Source organism: Schistocerca gregaria, chromosome X (genome assembly GCF_023897955.1).
Source record: "Schistocerca gregaria isolate iqSchGreg1 chromosome X, iqSchGreg1.2, whole genome shotgun sequence".
NCBI lineage: Eukaryota > Metazoa > Arthropoda > Insecta > Orthoptera > Acrididae > Schistocerca > Schistocerca gregaria.
In genome coordinates this window covers 817,658,734-817,679,419 of record NC_064931.1, presented here as the reverse complement: position 1 = coordinate 817,679,419, position 20,686 = coordinate 817,658,734, and the positions used below count along the sequence as shown (strand labels likewise).

At 39.0% G+C, this 20,686-nt stretch overlaps 1 protein-coding gene across 7 annotated transcripts in view; it reads left to right on the top strand.

The window, feature by feature from the left end:
- LOC126297890 (uncharacterized) overlaps positions 1-19,734 on the top strand; it is a 2,130,251-nt gene extending 2,110,517 nt beyond the window's left edge. For 6 of the 7 annotated variants that reach the window (XM_049989197.1, XM_049989196.1, XM_049989194.1 and 3 more), the window contains one exon: positions 17,229-19,728. In XM_049989197.1, the coding sequence (XP_049845154.1) occupies positions 17,229-17,330 (102 nt within the window). In that variant the 3' untranslated portion in view covers positions 17,331-19,728. Of the gene's footprint in view, positions 1-17,228 lie in introns of all 7 variants that reach the window. The other variant, XM_049989191.1, reaches the window with a different exon arrangement.
- Positions 19,735-20,686: the final 952 nt, after the last annotated feature.

Sequence of the window (20,686 nt, the reverse complement as noted above, 5' to 3'; positions counted from 1 at the left end):
TAAGTATCAGAAGTGGTTACCTTATTTACTACTCTCATATTGACATGAAGACGGTAGGCCTTCTCTCCATTGATTGGTTTCTTTGGAATGATGACAATTGGAGATGCCCAGGGGCTGGCAGAGGGTTGCATTACCCCTGCCTCTAGCTGCTGTTGGATAGTTTCTTCCACAACAGGCTGGAGGTGGTATGGTAGTCTATATGGTTTCTGCACAATGGGCCTTGCATCTCCGGTGGGAATTTCATAGTAAACAAGGTCAGTAGTTGGCAAATAACGCCTTTCTTCAAATAACTAGGAGTGTTCTTCCAAGATGGAGTACAATTTGTTTTGGTCAGCCACAAACAGATGAGCTAACTTATCTTTAAATTTGTCTCTGAGCACAGGAGCAATATGACATATGGTCCTTCCCAGAAGCCATTGTTTTCAGTTAGGTTTTACAGGATGGTTTTCTTCAACGCCGTGGCCACTAGCTATAATGATGCCACTAGGAATTTCTACCTCTTTCATTCTGAAACTGTCCAACAGACAGGAACATAAAATTTCTTTCCCTGCACTTCTGCTGTTGTTAAGCCATGTTGAACATCTACCTGTTGTCGAGGACATCATTTTGATGGAGAGAGTCCACCAAAATGGCTGTTCTCAGCAGTTTGTGGGATTTGACCCCAAGCCAGAGAAAGCATCCCATGCCACAGCTGATTCTAACAGAGGTAGTTGTATGTAATGCCCATGATTGTGCGGAAGGAACTTGTGGAAGCAGCCGCATTTCACAAGCGTCTTGTGGCGGAATGATGTGGAGGCTGCTGAAATGGTGGGTTTTCTCACCAAGACAGAGAGTTTGTGTCCTGTAATCTACTACACTCTGATAGTGATGGAGGAAATCATCCCCCAGGATGACGTCAAAATCTTGCCTTCGTTTTCAGATTTCATCCATGTGAAAAGGGTAGTGGCTGGCTCCAATTTTCAATTTAACTAGGCAATACCCAGTGGGTATGATTATTTCTTCACTCGGACCACTAATGTGGTAACAGGATGGTTTTAACACTCATCTATCCCCATATCCTAGGAATAGTACGCTGGTTTGCGCTCCAGTGTCGATAAGCACTCTTACCTTTTTTTTTTTCTTCGAACATTGCCATCATGGAGTATATTCACCACCTCATTTACAAAACCGTGGTGGACTGGGTGCATAAATTTTACAGGGGGCATGGTCTGGCAGCGTGACTTGCTCCTCAATTGTTTCCTGGCTGATTTTGGGATCATGATGAATTTTTTTGTGACTTGTTCCCTCTGCTGATTGTGTGAGGGGCTCCATTTCCTGGGTTGTGTGGGCAGTTTCTACTCATATGCTCTATGGTTCCACACTGAGAACAATTAGGTGTGCAGCAGCATAGCCTGCCTTTTGGCAACATTGGTATGCCTGCTCGTATTTAAAAATTGGATGCGGTTGTTCGTTCAGACACACCGAACTGGCAATAAAATGCCCCACCTCCTCTCACATCATCACGAGTCCTGTGGCCTCAAGCAACAAGGCGGGTGATGCTATTTTTACCTCTCCTCCAACATACAGGCTGATTCCACATATAAATACATCAATCAAGCGGGCTTCCGCCTGCTCAATTAACACCTCACTATGGGTAGATTCCGAACCCAGCATGTAAGTGCGGCAAGCCACAGCACAGATTCGGTCAGCAAATGTCTCTACATCCTTCCCTTGCTTCTGGCGGAGGGTGGACAACTTGTCCCTGTAACAGCTGGTGTCACGCCTGTCCGAATACCTCTCTTTCAACCCAGCCTCTAAGGTAACAAAAGAGGAGGTGTCCCTAAGGGTTTGGACTGATTTGATATATGTACGGGCATCACCTGGCAATATAAGGCAGAGTACATTTAATAGGAAATCATTTGTCCAAGCGCAAGCATGGCCTACATCTCAGACAGTTTGTAGAAAGGAATTTATTTGTTCATTAGGTTTCCCGGAAAATGTTGGAATGAAATTGACTGCAGGGAAACTGTTAACCAAAGTTACAATGGATTGCTGGAGTACTGTGCTACTTAAGGTGCTTGCAGCCATCATTTGCGGTGCAGCAAGGTGTGTTTCTGACACACTTAGATTGGCAGACTGGGTTTGAGCCAGTTTTTGGCATTTTCCATCAATTCTATCTTACTGAACATTAATTTATCAACATCTACTTGATGGACAGTTACTGGGTCTGGTTTTTCCATAGGTGGGGAGTTCCCTTTGCCAGTGGCGATATTACAGGTGTGAGGCATGGTTACAATATTAGTACACCTAGTGCTCACTGAAAACTTTACAATTAGAGCACAAAAATGGGCCTACACTCGACAAGATGATGGTGTAGCTGGCAGCAAGGAGGCGGTGCTGGTGGAGAAAAATTGATCAATGAACTTACAGAAGATGTAGCTGCGGCCATGGTGGGTCACCAATGGCTGCATCCCATTGGATGATGGTGGCAGGAAACAGCAGCGAAGATGATGTTGGCAGTGTTGACAGCTGTTCGATGTGCCTCAGATAGTCAGCAGGAACATGTGCATTTCCTGGATGGCAGCATGCGGCCAGGATATGCCACCATGCTGCATCAGAGAGGCATGGAAAATGGCTATCTATGGTGTGGCATACCACTAGACTGCCTGGAAATGGCAGCAGCGATGTCTGGCTGTGTGGTGCGGCAAGGTGCCTGGCCACACAAGTGCCCTGGCAATCACTGCGGCAGCTGTTAGGAGAGAATGCTGAAATGGTGGAAGGCTGCATGGCGAACCACAAACGCATGCTCTTGTTATTGTGCATCGCATCTGGCACATCAAGTTTGAAGTACTACTGGCAGCTTCATTGGGTATGGCACGCTGAACTTCAATTAGGTCAATAAGATGGGCCTAATGGTGAGTGATCCCACTTTTGGCACCAAATGTTAATGACACCAGATGTTAACATGTGAGGATTGGTGAAGAAAGGAAAGCAGTAGGTACTCATTGAGGTGATGAAGTTAGACATTTATGATAGACATGATGTTTTATTTCAGTAACAAGTGGTTGAAGGCAGGCCTAGAGAAGCCACTGAAACTAAATGGGCTGCTGCCCAAGAGAGCAGGAGATGAGAGCATCTAACCAGATTGGAAGCTGCCAGCAGAAGAGAACGGACGGCGTGTCTGCTCCTGGTGTATGGACATGGCTCCACCACCATGTGACCACTTCCAAACGTCCCTATTGGACAGCCAAATTGTAGACATGCATTTTGGTAGCGTTACCTTGTCAGCAAGTTTAGCTGCTGATGGTTCAACTCGTGAGTTTCGAAGTTGTTCTGTCAGGTATAATGCAACATGTCTTAAGAGCTGAAACTAGCTACCAGACAGAAAGGAAGCCACTGGTGAACATCAATTGAAATATAAAAAATTAAATTTTTATAATATTGCATCCATTCAGTAATGGCCCCCACTGTACACTGTCCACTACTCTCATATCATCCCTGAAGCAGAGCTACCTCCTCCACCAGTTTTGCCACATTGATGACCATCACCTCTACTTTCACTGTGATTGAAGTCTTTACCATTACCCTCACAGGGATCCCTCACAAGGTACTATCACCAGCTGAACCAGGGTTTTTAATGAAGTGTTCCTCCTTCCCCTCTTCCTTTCTCTACCAGGCTTTGGACCACCTATGAAAGAGCACTACAGGGCTACTAGGACTACTAGAAATTAGTAATTTATTTGCAAAGTATGACATGCAAAATTTGGCTGAGGCATGAATAGAACTGTAAAATCAGGAAGTTTGCATTGTACCCACCAGTTGGCGGTAAAAGTGCAGTGTCTTGACATAAAGGTAACAAAACAAGAAAAAAGTTTTTGTGTGTTGGAATGTGTTAGGTATCTACACTATCTGATCAAAAGTATCCGGACTTCCTCAAAAACATACATTTTTCATATTAGGAGCATTATGCTGCCACCTACTGCCAGGTACTCCATATCAGTGACCTCAACAGTCATTAGACATTGTGAGAGAGCAGAATGGGGCGCTCTGCAGAACTCATGGACTTTGAACATGGTCAGGAGATTGGGTGTCACTTGTGTCATATGTCTGTACATGAGATTTCCACACTGCTTAACATCCCTAGGTCCACTGTTTCCAATGTGATAGTGAAGTGGAAACATGAAGGGACACCTACAGCCAAAAGCCTACAGGCTGACCTCGTCTGTTGACTGACAGAGACCGCTGACAGTTGAATAGGGTCGTAATGTGTAATAGGCAGACATCTATCTAGACCATCACACAGGAATTCCAAACTGCATCAGGACCCACTGCAAGCACTATGACAGTTAGGCGGGAGATGAGAAAACTTGGATTTCATCGTCGAGCAGCTGCTCATAAGCCACACATAATGCCAGTAAATGCCAAACGAAGCCTCGCTTGGTGTAAGAAGCATAAAAATTGGATGATTGAACAGTGCAATAACATTGTGTGGAGTGACGAATCATGGTACACAATATGGCAATCCAATGACAGGGTGTGGGTATGATGAATGTTCGGTGAAAGTCATCTGCCGGCATGTGTAGTGCCAACAGTAAAATTTGAAGGCAGTGGTGTCACAGTGTGGTCGTGTTTTTCATGGAGGGACACTTGCAGCCCTTGTTGTTTTGCATGGCACTATCACAGCACAGGCCTACATTAATGTTTTAAGCACCTTCTTGCTTCCCACTATTAAAGAGCAATTCAGGGATGGTGATTGCATCTTTCAACATGATTGAGCACCTGTTCATAACACATGGCCTGTGGCGGAGCGGTTACGCTTACAATAACATCCCTGTAATGGACTGGCCTGCACAGAGTCCTGACCAGAATCCTATAGGACACCTTTGGGAAGTTTTGGAATGCTGACTTCATGTGCCAGGCTTCACCGTCTGACATTGATACCTCTCCTCAGTGCAGCACTCTGTGAAGAATGGCCTGCCATTCCCCAAGAAACCTTCCAGCACCTGATTGAATGTATGCCTGTGAGAGTAGAAGCTGTCATTAAGGCTAAGGGTTGGCCAACACTATGCTGAATTCCAGCATTACTGATCGAGGGTGCCATGAACTTGTAAGTCATTTTCAGCCAGGTATCTGGATACCTTTGATCACATAGTGTATCTGTTATATCAGTGCAGTGTGCATTCAGAAGGAATTATGCATTGATATTGACAATTTAGGGGCACTGGTTGTCTCTTGTTAACAGAGAAATGCTAGTCAACCAAGTGTGCCAGATGCCTTGAAAATGAACGAATCACTTATAATTGCCCTTTACATTTATTATCTACTGTTTTACATATAGTGCTTTATCATAAACCTCTAATTTTAAATGTTTATAATTTATTCCTTATTTATGATTCTGGTCATTGCTTCATCTTTGAACTGTAACCTTCTACTCTCTGTTGCTATTCATTTTGGAAATAAATTATATTAATTTACTCTTTATATTGCATGCAATATATCCCTGTCACATAGCTAATTTCAACTTCTATTAATTTTTAGTTTTTCAGTGTTCCTATGCTGCCTCCCATCACTACTATGACTCTGTCATAGTATGCATTAATACAAATGCAAATCCTTTATCCACCTTTGAGCAACTTTACATTGTGTTGTAAATTTTTTTTTAAAAAGTACCAAGTAGAAGATAGAGATGTGGAACCACAGGGTATAGGAGACAACTACAATGTGTAATCACTCAGTCCAAATACTTCGTGATTGTATAAACATACACTGTAGGAGCAACCTAACACAATTAAGTCATCAGACTGACTCCCAGTCAAAGAATTTCTCATGTAGGACCCAGGTCAACTGACAGTGATGGTCCTTTACAGAGGAATGTTTCCCCAGAGCCTGTGGGTACAGTGAGGGCAGCTGCATGGAGTATCAAGGTGGACAGAATGCTCAGAGATAGTTAGGCCTCATGGTTGCATTTTCATCTACAGTGTCAAGGACATCAGGCGATGGCGTATCACGGATGGTGTACAGGTTATAATCATGGAGGTGAGCTGATACGTGGTTGGGCCAGCTGTAGCATGAGTCTGTGTTGGCATCAGGGAGAGTTACAGTGGAGGTCGGGTAGCAGTATTGGTGTTGGGTTCTTTGGAAGTAAACATGGCACAACTATTTTAAAGATATCTTTGCTGGAAATATGGGATGTGAGGGCGGTGGTGTCAGTATTGTGTGGCAGTTTGATGGTCTTGCAGAAGTGCTGCTCAATGGAACCATTTGCAGTTTGGTCGTCAGCATGCTGACCTTCAATAAGGATGTCACTGTCTACAAGTTTGATGTGGACGTCCTTGGGAGGGAAGTTGCAGACGTTCAGTCATAATACAAAGGGACGTTCAGTCATAATACAAAGGTTGACAGTACAGAGTTGCTAAAAGAAGAGTCAGCAAGTGATGGGGAGGGGGTTGCTTGTCACATGTTGTCATCCACTGAGATGTCTTGAAGTGCCCATGTGGGTTTGAGTCAGTTGATCAACACGGTTGTAGATTTTCTGTCTGTTAAATATGTGATAGGTTCAATTGTCTCTTCAGGGCCTGAGCAGAGGTGGTGTAAGGCAGGTCATACCATCTCATTTCTTAACATTACAAAGTCACAGTCTGTGTGTGTTTTGTGAAAAATATTTTGACAATAAGTGTGGTGGGGTTGGTGGTATATGGAGGCATACTATGTGGCTCTTAACATGCACAACAGTCTGAAAAGTTGGAGGAGGTGTAGGTGACTGTCTTTGAAAGATGAAGTGTGCTGGTCAGTTAGTTAGTTAGTTACATGTTCCATTGATCAATAGAACAGAAAACTGTTATGATGTGGAATGTGGAACTGGGAGGGTAAGTGTTGCACTGTATGGAATTTCGGCCATTGAAGTTCAGAGGTTGTGTTTTTGTGCTGTGTAAACTCTCAGGAGAACCCACAGGAGCACCTCAGTCCATAGTCCACTGATGCACAAGAGGGCTGATTTTAACCTGTGGTACCATTGCTCAGTCAAACAGTTGCCTTTATGCTGTAGTTCTGAAGTGTTTAGTGCCTATCATGTTGCAAAGTTCAAAGAAGAGGGCACAATCAAAACTGTCTACCCTGTCTGTTGTGATGTACACAGGGCAAGCAAAACATGAGATGCTTGTTTCCATAAATTCTTTGATGGTAGTTTTGGTCATTATCTCTTCTAGTGCTGTTGCTTTGACCCATCATGTGACCTGATCAATCACTGAGAAGATATAGAGATATCGTTAGAAATGAGTAATGGCCTGATGAGGTCAACATGTTGAAAGTGACCTTTCGGAATTTGGAAATGGCATATGGGAGGTTGCGTGTGATGTGAGACTTTGCTCTTTTGACACAGAGTACACATTCAAGTCCAAATTTCACAGTCTTTCTTTATGTTAGACCACACAAACATGTTGGTCACTAGTCGAGTGGTTGGGTCAATGCCCAGATGTGGTCAATTGTGAGGCTGTTTGAATATGATATGGTGAAATCATTAAGGTACCAGAGGCTGCATCCAATTTCATGAGGTGTCACAACTTGTGGGTGGGTTGGCCTCAAAATAGGGTGAGATTCAATCTAGATTCATTGTCGGGCTGTGAATGAGAGCTTGTGCTGTTCACCATGTTGTTGTGCCTCAGTGAACTGATCGTAGTCAAGGGTAGATGACAAGGCGCTGATGTATGAAAAATAATCTGCTACAATGTTCGCCATACCTTGGAGGTGATGGACATCCATGGGAAGCTGGGCAACATTTTCTAAATGCTGAAACTGTAGGGAGCAGGTGTCCTCGGTGGGTTTCAAATAGTCATCAAGTGGGTGTTGATTGGAGTAGATAATCAGGCGTCCTCCTTCATCCAGTCTGAAGTAGCATACTGCTTCTTAGAATGCCAGTAACTCCCTGTCGTACATAGACCACTTTCTTTGTGACAATGTGAGTTTTCATGAAAAGAAACAGAGTGGCTGCTGCACACACATTCCCTCCCCCCCTCCCCCCACCTCCACCAACCTCTTGTTGTAGCTGATAGTGGAGTCAGTTATGTCTGCTGGTATGGTGAGCTGTACATCAGGGAGGGGTGTGTCAAGTTGATAGCCTGGGTATGACTGTCCTTAATACTTTTACAAGCAGATTGCATCTGATTTATCTATGTGAATTTGCATTTGTTGGTGGTACTCTTGCCAGTGAGGGCTTGTCTTAGAATGGGTGCTTGCAGGGAGGCTCTAATAACTATGTAGTTCTTCACAGTCTTGCAGTGAAGGCAGTTTTTGGATAGTGGTGTGGGATGGATACCTGATGCATCAACAATGTGTCCAAGGAAGATGTGTCTAAGTTGACATTTGTCTTCATTGATTATGGTGTCAGCATGAGATATGGCATCAACAATTTGTTTGAGATGGTTTGTGAGAGGTCTCATCTGGAGAAAAATTAAAATGTTAGCTACGAGTATCAAAGATTCTGTAAACAATGCAAAAGCTGAGAGAGCCATTCTTTTTGGGGACCAGTTTTACGAGAGAATCCCAGGAGCTGCTGGAGGAGTGAACTATCCCTGCTTGTAAGATCCCAACCACTGCCACTTTGGTGGTCCTAACTAGATCTGGCAGTCATTGACATGGTCTGTGGTGGACCATGATGCCATGTGTAGTGACAATCTTCTGGACTTTTCTGTTTGCAAAGGCACACAATCTGAATCATCTGAATCATTCTGGCAGGAGGGTACACAAATACTCAGTAGGGGGGGGGGGGGGGGGCACAGCAAGTGAGCAGTGCTGTACTGACCTCTGTAGGATTATCTGGATGTGGTGGTGTAGGCATCTCCAAAGATGGTGGTAGAGATGCCCATCAGGTGGTGCCATGGGTATAGGCAATTGATGTAGCTGGGCAAGATATTGCATAGAGTTCCTGCTCAGTGTCTTGGATGACTCTGTTATCATGTTGCAAGTGAAAGTTGACTTCATGCATGTTGAAGTAGAGCTGTTGAACATTGCGGTTGATAGCATTCCTAAAGGAGCCATTGACCATCAGATGGGTGTGTGGGTAGGGGAGGGGGGGTAGCGATGCCATTATGTTTTGCCACTGATGGTGTGTGGCCAAAAATGCCTATGGCAGAGCAGGCACTGGATTGTGATGCTGTTAGTCCAATCTGGGACCTAGAGAAAGTAGCGGAGAAAGTTTGTACTGATAACTGGTTCTTTTGCATTCACAATGATAAATGTCCACATGAATATTTCTTTGAGGCAAAGTGTGCAGAGTTGTGAGCCATAGACTCAGACTGTGTAATTATTTGCTGCACAGAGTAGAATGAATGTGTGGGATGGTGTTTGATCTGGTGAGGAGGGTGGCAAAGTGCCAACCTGTAAGCCTGTGTCAACAAGGTATAATCGGCTACAGCAATAGTAGTGTAGATAAAGTCATTTATCATGGATGTGTCTGAGCAGATATGGTCCATCATTGTAATTTTGGGTATGGACATGACTTAAAAATTTGACACAGTCCTGTGTATCTCCAGCAAACCATGTGTGTGGCTTGGAAAATTGCATGGAGGATGGAAATTGTGGGCAGAATTAGCATATGTTGAATGATACCAATAAAAATGGTTCTGCACATGCACAGCATGATCAGCAGTGGAGTCATGGACATGACATGGTTGACCATGTTTTGCACAGGTGTGGCACAGATTATGGGGTGGTGCTCGTTTTTTGATGGTAAATGGTGACATCAGTGTTGATGGAAGTTGAGCAGGTCAGATCGACTCTGCTCATAGTTGGTGGTCCATTGCTTGTACTGCTATTGAAGTTCCGGGGTGGGGGGTGGGGTTGAGGGGGGGGGGGGGGGGGGGGAGGGAGGTGAGAATGATATCACTTATTGTGTCTGCTATATGTTCTCCCAATTAGCTTGATAAAGTGACAAATTTAGTGTCATCGCTGATGACATCAGTCGATGTAGAGATATTGTCCATGAAGGCAAACCACAAAGTATGTTGGTCTGGCCAGAAAAGCTGTGATTTGAGGTGTGTCCTGTGGCTGGAAGATTATCCAAACATGGACAGATACAATATGCAGATTAGATTAGATTAGATTAGATTAGTACTTGTTCCATAGATCATGAATATGACACTTCGTAATGATGTTGAACATGTCAGGTTAATAAAAGTTGTCTATACAAGATATTACATTAGACAAAACATTACATGACACTCAATAATTTTTTTATTTGTTATTTTTTTGTTGTGTGTGTGTGTGTGTGTGTGTGTGTGTGTGTGTGTGTGTGTGTGTGTGTGTGTGTGTGTGTGGATGTGGATGAATATGTGTGTGTGCGCGAGTGTATACCTATCCTTTTATCCCCCTAAGGTAAGTCTTTCCGCTCCCGGGATTGGAATGACTCCTTACCCTCTCCCTTAAAACCCACATACTTTCATCTTTCCCTCTCCTTCCCTCTTTCCTGATGAAGTAACCGTGGGTTGTGAAAGCCCGAAATGTTGTGTGTGTGTTTGTGTATTTTTTTATTGTGCCTATCTACCAGCGCTTTCCCGCTTGGTAAGTCATGGAATCTTTGTTTTGCTATATGGCTATCTGTCAGACTTTTGATGCTACTAGGTAAGTGACCAAAGACTTTTGTGGCAGCATAATTTACCCCCTTCTGAGCCAAAGTTAGATTTAACCTTGAATAGTGAAGATCATCCTTTCTCCTAGTGTTGTAGCAATGTACACTGCCATTACTTTTGAATTTGTTTGGATTGTTAATAACAAATTTCATAAGTGAATATATATAATGTGAGGTTACAGTGAAAATTTCTTACTCTTTAAATAAGTGTCTGCAGGATGATCTTGGATGAGCTCCAGCAATTATTCTGATTACATGCTTTTGTGCGATGAACACTCTTTTACTCAATGATGAGTTACCCCAGAATATAATGCCATACAAAAGCAGAGAATGAAAATAGGCATAGTAAGCTAATTTACTCAGATGTATATCGCCAAAATTTGCAATGACCCTAACAGCATAAGTAGCTGAACTCAAGCGTTTCAGCAGATCCTCAGTGTGTTTTTTCCAGTTCAACCCCTCATCAATGCATACACCTAGAAATTTTGAAAATTCTACCTTAGCTACTGATTTCTGATCGAAGTCTATATTTATTAATAGGGTCATTCCATTTACTGTGTGGAACTGTATATATTGCGTTTTGTCAAAGTTTAATGAGAGCCCATTTGCAGAGAACCACTTAATGATTTTCTGAAAAATATCATTTACAATTTCACCAGTTAATTCTTGTCTGTCGGGTGTGATAGCTATACTTGTATCATTGACAAAAAGTACCAGCTTTGCATCTTCATGAATATGGAATGGCAAGTCATTAATATATATTAAGAACAGCAGAGGACCCAAGACCGAGCCTTGTGGCACCCCACTCTTGATTGTTCCCCAGTTTGAGAAATCACCAGTTTTATGCATATTATGTGAACTGTTTATTTCAACTTTCTGCACTCTTCCAGTTAGGTATGATTTAAACCATTTGAGCACTGTTCCATTCATACCACAGTACTTGAGCTTATCTAGAAGTATTCCATGATATACACAATCAAAAGCCTTTGATAGATCACAAAAAATCCCAATGGGTGACTTCCAGTTAATCAGAGGATTTAATATTTCATTAGTGAAAGTATATATAGCATTTTCTGTTGAGAAACCCTTCTGGAAACCAAACTGTCATTTTGATAAAATTTTATTTTTATAAAGGTAGAAAGCTACTCTACAATACATTACTTTTTCAGGAATTTTGGATAAGGCAGTCAGAAGAGAGATTGGGCGGTAGGTGCTGACATCAGTCATATCCCCTTTTTTATGCAGTGGTTTAACAATGGCATACTTCAGTCTATCTGGGAAAATGCTCTGCTTCAGAGAGCTATTACATATGTGGCTAAGAATCCCACTTATTTCCTGGTAACAAGCTTTTATTATCCTGCTGGAAATGCCATCAATTCCATGTGAGCTTTTATTCTTCAGAGAGTTTATTATCTTCCTAATTTCAGAAGGAGAGGTGGGTGGAATTTCAATTGTATCAAATGGTGTGGGAAAGGCCTCTTCCATTAACTGCCTTGTTTCTTCTAAAATTTACATCCTATTTTCTCTACAACATTTAAAAAATGATTATTCAAGATGTTTTCGACTTCCAGCTTGTTGTTTATCAATTTTCCATGCACTTTGATGGTGATACCATCATCCTGTACTCTTGGTTGTTCTTGTAATAATATTCCAAATTGTTTGATTTTGTTATCAGAGATATTAATCTCAAACATGATGCAGATGCTTCTGGACTTTTTAATAACCTTTCTTAATGTCGCACAGTAGTTTTTATAATATTTGGCTGTTTCTGGGTCATTACTCTTACTTGTTGTTAGATACAGTTCCTTTTTGTGGTTACAAGATATTTTTGTTCCTTTAGTAAGCCAAGATTTTTTGCATGGTTTCTTATAATTAGATTTAACTACTTTCTTGGGGAAACAGTTTTCAAATTCTCTTACAAGTGTATCATGAAATAAGTTATATTTTAAATTAGCATCTGGTTCCTTGTACACCTCATCCCAGTCTAACTGCTGAAGATTTTCTCTGAAATTTCTAATTGTTGAGTCATTAATTGAACACACAACTTTAGAGGGTAGTTTTGAATTACTGAATGGAGCTATGTCATATACTGTAACTAGCTGAGCATCATGATCAGAATGCCCACTCTCAACAGGACAAGAATTTATGTTTTAAACCTATCTTGGTCTATAAAAGTGTTAACTATCAATGTGCTGCTGTCCTTTACTACCCGCTTAGGAAAATTAATGACAGGTGTAAAATTGTAAGAACCGAGCAAGACTTCCACGTCATTCTTCCTATTACACTCTTTCAGTGAATCAACACTGAAGTCCCCACAAATAAAAATATGTATTCCCCTATTTGATAGATAGCACAACAAGGCATCCAGGTTTTCCAGGAATAAATGAAAGTTTCCTTAAGGGGACCTATATACCGTTAAAATTATAAAAGAGCCCTTCTTCAGTTTTAGTTGACAGGCAGATGCTTCTATATGTTGCTCTAGACAAAACTTTTTTGTATCTAAGCTTTCTACACAGTGATAACTTTTGACATATATGGCAGCTCCTCCTCCCACCTTATTCTCTCTACTCATATGTGCAGCTAGTTTATAACCACTGATATTTACCTTTTCCATATCAGACACAATGTGATGCTCAGACAGGCATAGTATATCTATTACATTATCAGATTCAATGTCATCTAAACAAACCTGGAGCTCATCTACTTGATTCTTCAATCCCAGAATATTTTGGTGAAAAATGGTAACATTATTTTTTACTTTACTTTTGTGAGAATCTACTTTTTTCTTTAATCCAACAATATTTTGGTTAAATATGGTAACATTATTATTTACTTTCCTGTTGTGAGAATTTTGTGAGTTTTGGACCTCTCTAGCACCTGCCTGCCTGAAATTCTCATTGGACACTGATATTAGTCTAAAAAAGTGGTACATCCATGAGTACTAGTGTCCCCCCCCCCCTAATTGATTTTGCTAACAACCCTGCCAGTTTATCCTTCCCTTTCCTATTGAGATGTAGGCCATGCCTTGTGAAATCCCCCCTATCAATAGCCTCGACAGGAACCAATCGAATGTCTGACAGAGTGGATGCCCTACGCAACTGATCCAACTCCATATTTACCCTCCTGACAGAGCGGTTCAACTGAGGTTGATCATGCCCCACAAAAGCAGGCACCAGCCCAACACTGGTATGGGTCATTGTCAAGGCCATTTTCACCAGGTAGGAGGCAGCATGGGAGGCAATGCAATTGTCTGAATGAATACCAGAGTGATGATGTTTGCATGTGATGTGGTTGTCTTTTTGAAAACAATTAAACAGGAATCCAAAAACTTGGAGTTCCATGGCTTGATTGTATCCTGACTTGCAAAGAGAATGGGGTCCCATGCAAGATCTCAAAGTACATGTTGTCTGCATTGTTCAGTGGCATTACAAATTAATGTATAACTGTCCTGGAGAGTGTAACTGTCATTTTTATCACACAAGCTGCATGTGGGATGTTATCCTTAACAGCTGATGTCATGGTTTGAGAAGTATTGTCCACAAGCAAAAATTGCACAACATAATGTGGGTCCACTGACGTCATTGTTATTACACAATAGTCTGGAATGTTGAAATTTGCACGCAATCACCATCATTAGAAGCTAAGAATGAAGATCCATAGAGTATACGAGACCATTACAAAGAATAATTACTTGATTCGTATACTATAACTGACACTTTTATTGATGATACAGACATTGATAAATACGATAAGGTCATCAGATTGACTGCCGGTCACAGAGTTTTCTGTGCTTCATGGAACAGTGTTCCCACAATAAATGACAATAACAGTAACAGAGTAATTACACGATCAATGCTCTACATAGTTAGGTTTATGACAAAGAAAATAACTAGTGAAACATGTAAATGACATTAAGTACTAGACAGTAATAAAATAACTGCACAACATGACATATACAGTTGTAAAATGGAGTCTGTTCTTTATTTACAGTGCATTCTCATAGGAAATATAAATAATTTGCCACACTCTCAAATAACTCTTGATAAGGTTAAAATCCTTAATTTTCATCCATTTCATGAGATGTAGTAATTTCAAATTTGGGCAGATGAAATGAAAAGCTTTGAACTGTTTCTTATGTATTTGGTACAATCAAACTAAGGCATCATAATGGAGAGAAGCATGTAATTGCATAATGGTGAGTGGAAAGTAAACCCTATCACAGAATATGTAAATAAGACACAAAATCAAATAAACAAATGTGGGTATTGAGATTGTGATTGAGCAAGGGAGGGACACAGTGTGATAACATTTATCATTGCTAAGCTGGATGCAAATGTAATCACTGAAATTTTGTAGCAATTCTTAGCTTTTCATCTAGGGTCTTCTCATTTTTGCAAATACTTTCCAGTCATTCACTTTGGTGCAGCAGAAGTCTGAACTGCAGTAGCTAATAAGAAAGGATGAAGAAAATGCCAACAGCAGTGGTGCTAGTAACAACACCACTGGTAATATTGGCAATATTTGATTTTTCATTGTTGTTAGTAAAACTTCTAAACTAACATCAGCTTTCTAATTTTTCATTTCATTGAAAAAGTAACATTACTAGAATGTTTTATCATGGACTGGACAATTGCATAATGCACTATAGGTCTGAGGAGGGATTTTGTTTTGTTCAGGAAAAATTTACTGTCATGACCACGATAGATGTATTTTTTGGCAGGACCTAATACTCCTAGATCTCTGAATATTTTCCAATGGAGGTATAAACAGTCATTGTGCCTATTGAGGTATCCGTTCTTTGCCAAGGTAGAGTAGCCCGATATTATGTGATCTGCTGTCTCCAGGTCCACTCCACAAAGTTGATATCTTTTGTCTTCTGTGGCTTCCATTGTGACCCCCCTTTTTTTTTTTTTTTTTTTTTTTTTTTTTTTTTTTTTTTTTTTTTTTTTTTTGCAGTCCTTCATCCTTAATACTTGAGCTTATGCAGCCAGTATTAGAGATTCTACCTCTGCTCTCATTATCCACTTTTAAGCCAAAGATATGTCTGACCTGTGTCAAAATTTGAGCTCCCCAGATGATTTTTGTACTGACCATAGAGAGATTTCTATGCCCAAAGTTCTTTTAGCTTAATTCGCACTTTCAGCTACCTCTAATGACCATACTGTCAATGGGATTTAAGCCCTGATTTTCCATCTAAGTATCAGTTTAGATGTTACATTACTGTAGCAAGCCAGCCAGCATCAATATTTCTCCATTCCACGAGAACTGTGCAACCATCTTAGTCTAAAATCCAAATACAGAATTACAACATGGTGATTCTGTTTGTCTCAGACCTTCCACACCTTAATTATGTGTTCTGTACAGTCTGTTGATGTCAGTTCTGGGGTGTGCTGTAGCATACATAGTAAGAAACTTTTATTTCTTACATCCTGCAGACAAAATGTTTTGTTGGTTCCAATATACCAGACCAATGTTGTATTCATTTACAGGAACCGTCAGTTATACTAAAGCCATAATTCCATTCTTAAAGCTGAGATTTGTTCTGAGCACCCCTTGTACAATTTTGTGCTGAATTTCATGCATCAAAAAATGATCCACCCTTTTCAAATATATGCCCTTGTGTTATTAACAGTACATTTGGTGTACAAAAGTTGTTACATGGAAGTAATATGAAAATAGTAGGAATTATAAAATTTTTATTGTATGAATGATGAGTAATCTTGTGGAACCTAAAAACTTCTGAAAAAATTGTTGATTTGGAAATGGCTAATTACATTATCTGTGGTGTAAAAATTTCAAGCCTAGCATTTTATTTACAAAACTTTATATATATCAGATAATGAAAAACCTTCAATTCTTTGACATTTTTCAAAATTTCACATAATTCTGCTAAATTTTGGGACAAACATTAATCAGTTTCATTTGTAGTGAAACTTTTGCTGTTGGGGGGGGAGTACACTGATAAAAAATATTTGAATATTTGTTATACCTAAAATTATAAATGCTGCACAAGAAAATATATATGTAAATTACATATTTCCAGTAACTGAAAAGGTGCATATGACTTGAGATTAAGTGTTCTGGATAACAAGACAGAAGTAAATTAGGTACAAGTGAAATTAATATATTAGTTTTCTTCACTGGCTAGAATGAATATATTTTTAGGTAGTTTTCTACACTTATCTAAGCAATACTGAGCTAGAGTCCCACCTCCACTTCAAAAACACAAAATAAAGCAATTAAAATACAAACACAGACAGGAAAAGTTTACAATCTTGACAAATATATGGTGGACACAGTTTTCGGTCTTAAAAATGTTGTAACTGATATTTACAGTAAATAAGAAAGACATCTGTCCACAGAATCAAAGTAAAATAATGGTCATTTCATGGGTGGATAATCACCCATCCCTAAAGACACAGCCACAGACAGGGCAAATGCTGAAAAGAAACATGATACAAAAGAAAGGCAGAAGTTCTGAGATAAATTTTCTGCATGGTTCTTGTTTTAAACTCTGATTATCTATGATGATAAGTTTGAAATTGTTCATTTAACTGTCTCCAAAAATTACATGCATATTTCTTATCACATATTCTGTTCTATCAGATATATTCATTCTCATTTTCAGATTGTGATTCAAGTGGGAGAAGAGTTGGATGGAATGGTAATGATTCGAAATGGAGAAAATCAACAAGGAGTCTGTCCTCTTAAGTTCCTGCAAGAAGTGTGACAAAGAATCCAGCAAAGGGTAGAAATGGTTTCTGGGCCTTGCCCCTCATCAAATGTCAAAAGAAACACATTTGCACATAAATACACCAGCAGGAAACTACCAACTCCAGCATCATATATGAAATATATATTTGATGGTTCTTTAATGGATGTGACTTCACCTACAGTATTATCCTGTAATTTTCAGTGTGGCTGTACTAGGGACGGGGGAAAAGCAAAATTACCATTAATCAATGTCTTGAGTGAGAAAATTCACAACAGCACACCAAAAGCAAAGAAAAATAATGCAATTCGAGAATTTTTTTCAAGTTCAAGTCGCCCATTAAGAATATCACCAGCACTATCAATATCTGATGACAGTGACACAAGCTTTTTCTTTAGAGAAGCTACACATTCTCAGGTCAGACCACTATCAGTCCAAATAAATCCACACTAGTCATTTCGGCTGATGAAGTTCATCATAACAATAGATTTTTGTATGGCTATTTATGAAACTAATATATATTCAACATTTTTTAAGTCTGGTAACACTTCTATGGAAGTACACATGACAAGCAAATATATCCCAAGAAATCTGATGTACAAATTTATTCAAATTAACAGTTTCATGGATAACACAGCATTAACAACTAAGGAATATATAAATATATGATGTACCGTTCCAAGAAGGAAAAGAAAATTATTGCTTTCATCATTGTTCCCTAGAGCACTGAGTAAACATTTGATTTCTCACATTCCTTATTTCATAATGAACATGTTAAAGGCATCTATAGTTTCAATATTACTATTAACACATTATGGATGTATTACAGTATGATGATGTATTAAATGATGATATGAAATCGTATATATTATCCAAATGAAAAAAAAAAGTTAGCTTTTGTGTCACAGTAGCTGTAGAGTAGTTCTATATCATTGGAATAATGCATAGCAGTGAAGTAGATGAATAGAAGAATATGGTATGTTTGTGATGTACATATGCTGATTTTGTCTATTTGGTTGATTGTTCTGCTGAGGTAGCTGGCAGATCTCAGAACCTATTGAAAGTGCTGTAATTTTTTGTGAGCAGTACTTCATTTGTTTTCATATTGTAAATGACTTGTATGAATAAAATCACAATAGTCATCCTTTCTCATTTTTCCCACAGTGTTATTTCTAAATCCCATTCATAACCCATTTTGATTTCCAACTATGCTTTTATTCAGTTCTACATAGCCTCTTTGAAATGCTATTTACTGAGTTGTAGAATATATTGAAACTATTTTAAATAAATCCTATGTAGTTGTACATTGAATGTGACAACATAAGCTGCAACAATTACTTGTGACACAGTTGGTTGTAACTTCAAATGAAATTAAGTTTAGCTTTGTAAAATATTGTACTTCCTTTATGTCTGTAATCAGTGTCTTATATACCTTAGAAAGTAGTAAAAAATTCCAGGTAGAACTGGAGTTACTTCTAATGTAAATACCATAGCTAACATGTATCACTGAACTTCAATTTTGGTTATTCAGAAAACTGAACAAAATTAAATGAAAATTTATGTTGCTGTTGATAATATATGTATTCAGTAAGTCAAAAAGCTTTACATTCAACAAGCAAATACAAAAATGGCCCTACATCTTGTGCATATGTTACCAGACATAGACAACATCATCAGCAAAAGCACCTAAAAGGTTTTTAACTGACAAACTGTTGTAGTATCTACTCTGTGATTACTGTGCTTTTTTACATCCATACAAAATCATAAATAGGCTACTTCTTTGTCATTTATGGAACATAGTGGTGTATTTTCATTCAGACCTCATGCAAATGCCCTTCTGATTTTTATGAAATAGATATAAACAGCCAGTGCAGTCAGAAAAGAGAATTTAAGGAAAATGTTGGTGTACATAATGCAATCTGTCATAAAATGGTATTATTTTTGACATATTTTAGAAATTTCTTAAATCTACAATTCATAGCTTTGCATTTGATGACTGAAATTACCATATAACTCAGTTTTAACCACAACAAAAACAGAAAACTATTTTCAGTAACTCAAAAATATTTGTACCATGTAATGGAACATTTCTATGACTTTGTTAAAGAACAGGAGGGTGCATTACATTTTCATTGTAAAGGAATTTAAGACATGCCACTGATATATTGTGACACTTCTAGTTGCAAACTCAAAGTCTTGAGATCTATTATATTATGAGATCACTTTGTACTATGTTGTGTATTGTGTGTCTATCAGGCATAACTGTGTAAAATACAGCTATTTCTTCAGTGTACCATCTTTCTTATTTGAAATAATAATTTGTATTGAAGACTTACTTTATGTTTTGTAGTCTTAAATGTGGATTAAAAATAAATGTTGCACTCTATGAATAAATGTGAGCAGTATATTCATGGTTACCATTTTTCTCTGTTTCTTTTACATACGGTATTGCATTTTTCCTAATTCCCTTTAATTAAATCTAAGACTAGGCTGTATCTCCTTAGCTATATATTCACAAATATATTTTCAAAAAGCAATGTCTTATTAGCACTTGACTTAGTATGAAGTGTTTCAGATTTCCCAGTGATCTTTACTGCTCTAATTATTATGACTGCCATGCTTTATGTATCCTCAGTTCACAAGTAAATAAGTTATCTAGGAAAGTTAACTGAAAATATTTGCAGTATGCATACAGAGAAATGAACTCGCAAAGGTGCAACAGATGGAAACAAATAGAAAACTATAAATGGCCGATGTACTAATTTTCAGAATCAGAGTCTTTGTCCAATGACAAAAGAAATGAATGGGTATGTAGAAAAGATGTGAGCAATGATTTAGGATACAGAAAAAGTCACCCAGTGCCCCAGCTCAAGGGAGACTTATTGGGCAGGATGAGAGTGAAAAGTTTTTTATTTGTGTTGTACAGCATATTCTAAATCTCAAAGCATCTTTCTCAATATGGCAGCACACTTTGTAATTTCTGTACTTACTTTTGATACACAATATTTATTTTGCTACACAGTGTCAAATTTTCCATTTTAATTGGGACTCCTGATTGTGTTTTGCATACTTAAATGGGCAATCTCTGTTTAGGACCATCACATAGAAAATTATAGAGATCAGTGGGTTAAAACAGGATATTCATAAACTCTTAGTATGAAAGACTTTAAATTACATGGAATAAAAATGGTCACTTGTCCTTATGGATACATGCTATTTTGTTTATAAATTTAGACAACATTATCCATGGAGTTAAGCAATCTAATGCTAACTTTGGTTGTGACAAAAGTTGAGATAGCAATAACGTTTGTTTATTATTACCAGTTTTGGCTTAAGTTAAAGCAGTCCTCAGATTTTTTGGGCCCATTAAGACA